This window comes from Etheostoma cragini, chromosome 12, assembly GCF_013103735.1.
Source record: "Etheostoma cragini isolate CJK2018 chromosome 12, CSU_Ecrag_1.0, whole genome shotgun sequence".
Classification (NCBI taxonomy): domain Eukaryota; kingdom Metazoa; phylum Chordata; class Actinopteri; order Perciformes; family Percidae; genus Etheostoma; species Etheostoma cragini.
Window position 1 is genome coordinate 8,672,377 of NC_048418.1, and position 2,163 is coordinate 8,674,539.

At 39.3% G+C, this 2,163-nt stretch overlaps 1 protein-coding gene across 4 annotated transcripts in view; it reads left to right on the top strand.

The window, feature by feature from the left end:
• The window catches only part of LOC117954707 (complement factor H-like), a 9,913-nt gene that overhangs the window by 7,161 nt on the left and 589 nt on the right, over nucleotides 1–2,163 (top strand). For all 4 annotated transcript variants that reach the window (XM_034888664.1, XM_034888665.1, XM_034888663.1 and 1 more), the window contains exons 5-7: nucleotides 429–527; nucleotides 1,318–1,479; nucleotides 1,562–1,732. In XM_034888664.1, coding sequence (XP_034744555.1) covers nucleotides 429–527; nucleotides 1,318–1,479; nucleotides 1,562–1,732 — 432 coding nt within the window. The remainder of the gene's footprint in view (nucleotides 1–428; nucleotides 528–1,317; nucleotides 1,480–1,561; nucleotides 1,733–2,163) is intronic.

Consider the following 2,163-nt stretch of genomic DNA (forward strand, 5'->3'; position numbering starts at 1 on the left):
GCCAGGAAACAACTAATTATATAAAAGTACTTTCCAGGAGACAGCGTTGCAGTGCTGACATGTGATTGTTCAGACCGCCATCATCACTGTTCAGAATGGATCAGATGAGTCTATGTATTTGTGAAAAGTGTCACTTCTTGATGCATTACCACAAACACCGCTGAACAACTCTAAATGAATGCCAATGTTGCTCTGTGCCTGGATGTGTACATAGGCAACGTTTTTATCCCCATTTGAAATGTCAGTGTTCTGCTGCCCACATTGGTAATAAACGGCTTTAAGTCATTGACACTAGAGATAATCCACCACTGAATTATGGCATGAACCCTATAAATGAGCTTTGTTCAAACAAAACTACCATCTTTTGTGATCCATGAAACTGAATGTGCTGAATGTATATGTAATGTTTTTTTTTCTCTCTGTCAAAGGAGCCAGACCAGGTCCTGTAAATGGTGGTTCTGCAGGGGGGGGGACAGGTGGGAGGCCCACTACATCAACTGGCAGTGGGACATCACATATAGTTGAAGGTAGTCTCTTGAGCTGTATTAAATAACATTACATTTGTTGTGGAAGTTTCCGTTCAGCGAGGGAGGAATTTGACTGGCAGAAGAGACCTTGTTGAAACAAAATAAAGACAGGCTGCAAAATGGATTAAAGGTTTAGATATTCGGTGCAAGGGTTTAATTATATTCTGCAGAGAACAATCAAATGACGAGAACAGCTTTCACAATGTACAGAGTAACAAAGTTGCAGCAGTTCTGGTGAATACAATCAGTAATACACCTCCTGATATCCCCGGGCATCTGTCTCTAGTGCGTCAAGAATGACTGTAGCAGTCATTCTGTCTGAGGAATCAGAGATTTATCTCGTCTGTAGAATGCTCCATGGCTCCAACCTTGCTTACAGTGGAGAACTGCAGAGTCATAACATTTTTAGCTTTCTCCAACACTGGAGGAATTATTTTAGGATATACACATGTTTTAGAGGCAAATTGAAGGATTTACTTATAATTAAAGAATCCATTAAGAGATGAACAATTATTGAAAGAAAATCATTGTCTATGTAATTTTCCCATTACACATTACATTTATGCAGACACTTTGATGCAAAATTATTTACAACAAATGCATTCAACCGCTCTAAAATATGAATTTGTATACCCATTTATCTAATTTTAATATAGAATATGTGCGGTGTTAGCGAGGCAGCCAGTAAAAAGCTGAGGAAATCAAAAAATGGGTTGACATTTTACTATGTTAAGATAGCTTTAAACAATCGATTCCAAAGTCCTTTATTAAAAGTATTTTTTTTTTTCAGTGAAGAACTGTGGACAGCGGCCCGTAGTATCTAATGGTGATATTGTGGGAGATAATAAAATGTTTTTGAAGTACCAATGTGCTGCTTGGTATAAACGAGTGGGTCCAGAGAGAGTGATGTGTTACAGCAACGGCATGTGGTCAGAAGTACCCATCTGCAAAGGTAAAACTAAGTCAGTTCTAAAGATCTGTCAAAGAGATTGGCTGGGGGAAAATAACAATCTGCTGTTGTTTCCTTTGTGCAGCCACCTTCTGTTCTGTGGACACTGATACATATCCTGCATTATTATCTGTTGGAGTTCAAATTATTAAAGATGGTGAGACCGGGAAATTGCGATGTGTGGACCAGGATCACTGGTTGACAGATCATTATTCTGCGGTCCGTTGCACTAATGGAAAAGTGAATCTTTCCAGATGTAAGTATCTTTATCTGTGTGTGGGTGTGTGTAGTATTTATAATAAGCTAAGCTAAAACCTGCTAGCTATATATTTAGCATAGGCCGAGAAACATGCAGTGGTGTCTGTCTCATCCAGGATTTTCCTTACCATTATAAGACTGGGGTGCAGGCCGCTAAGCCAGATGAATGTCAAATCAGTTTGAGCACATGCACCTACGAGTCTTTCACAAACCTAGGGACATCTAACACTAAACTTAGCACATCCTGCTTTTTAGCAAATGTAGTACATGTTTTCTCTTTTTGCTTCTGCATAATGCACATTGATTTAAAAACCTGCAGACATCTAGTAATTCAGACAGACTTCACCTACCTATGAGAAGTCAATGAGCTGCTCCACATATTCACTGTTACCCTTCTCTCTGGCTGTTGTCAGGTTGCGGCGCTATTGA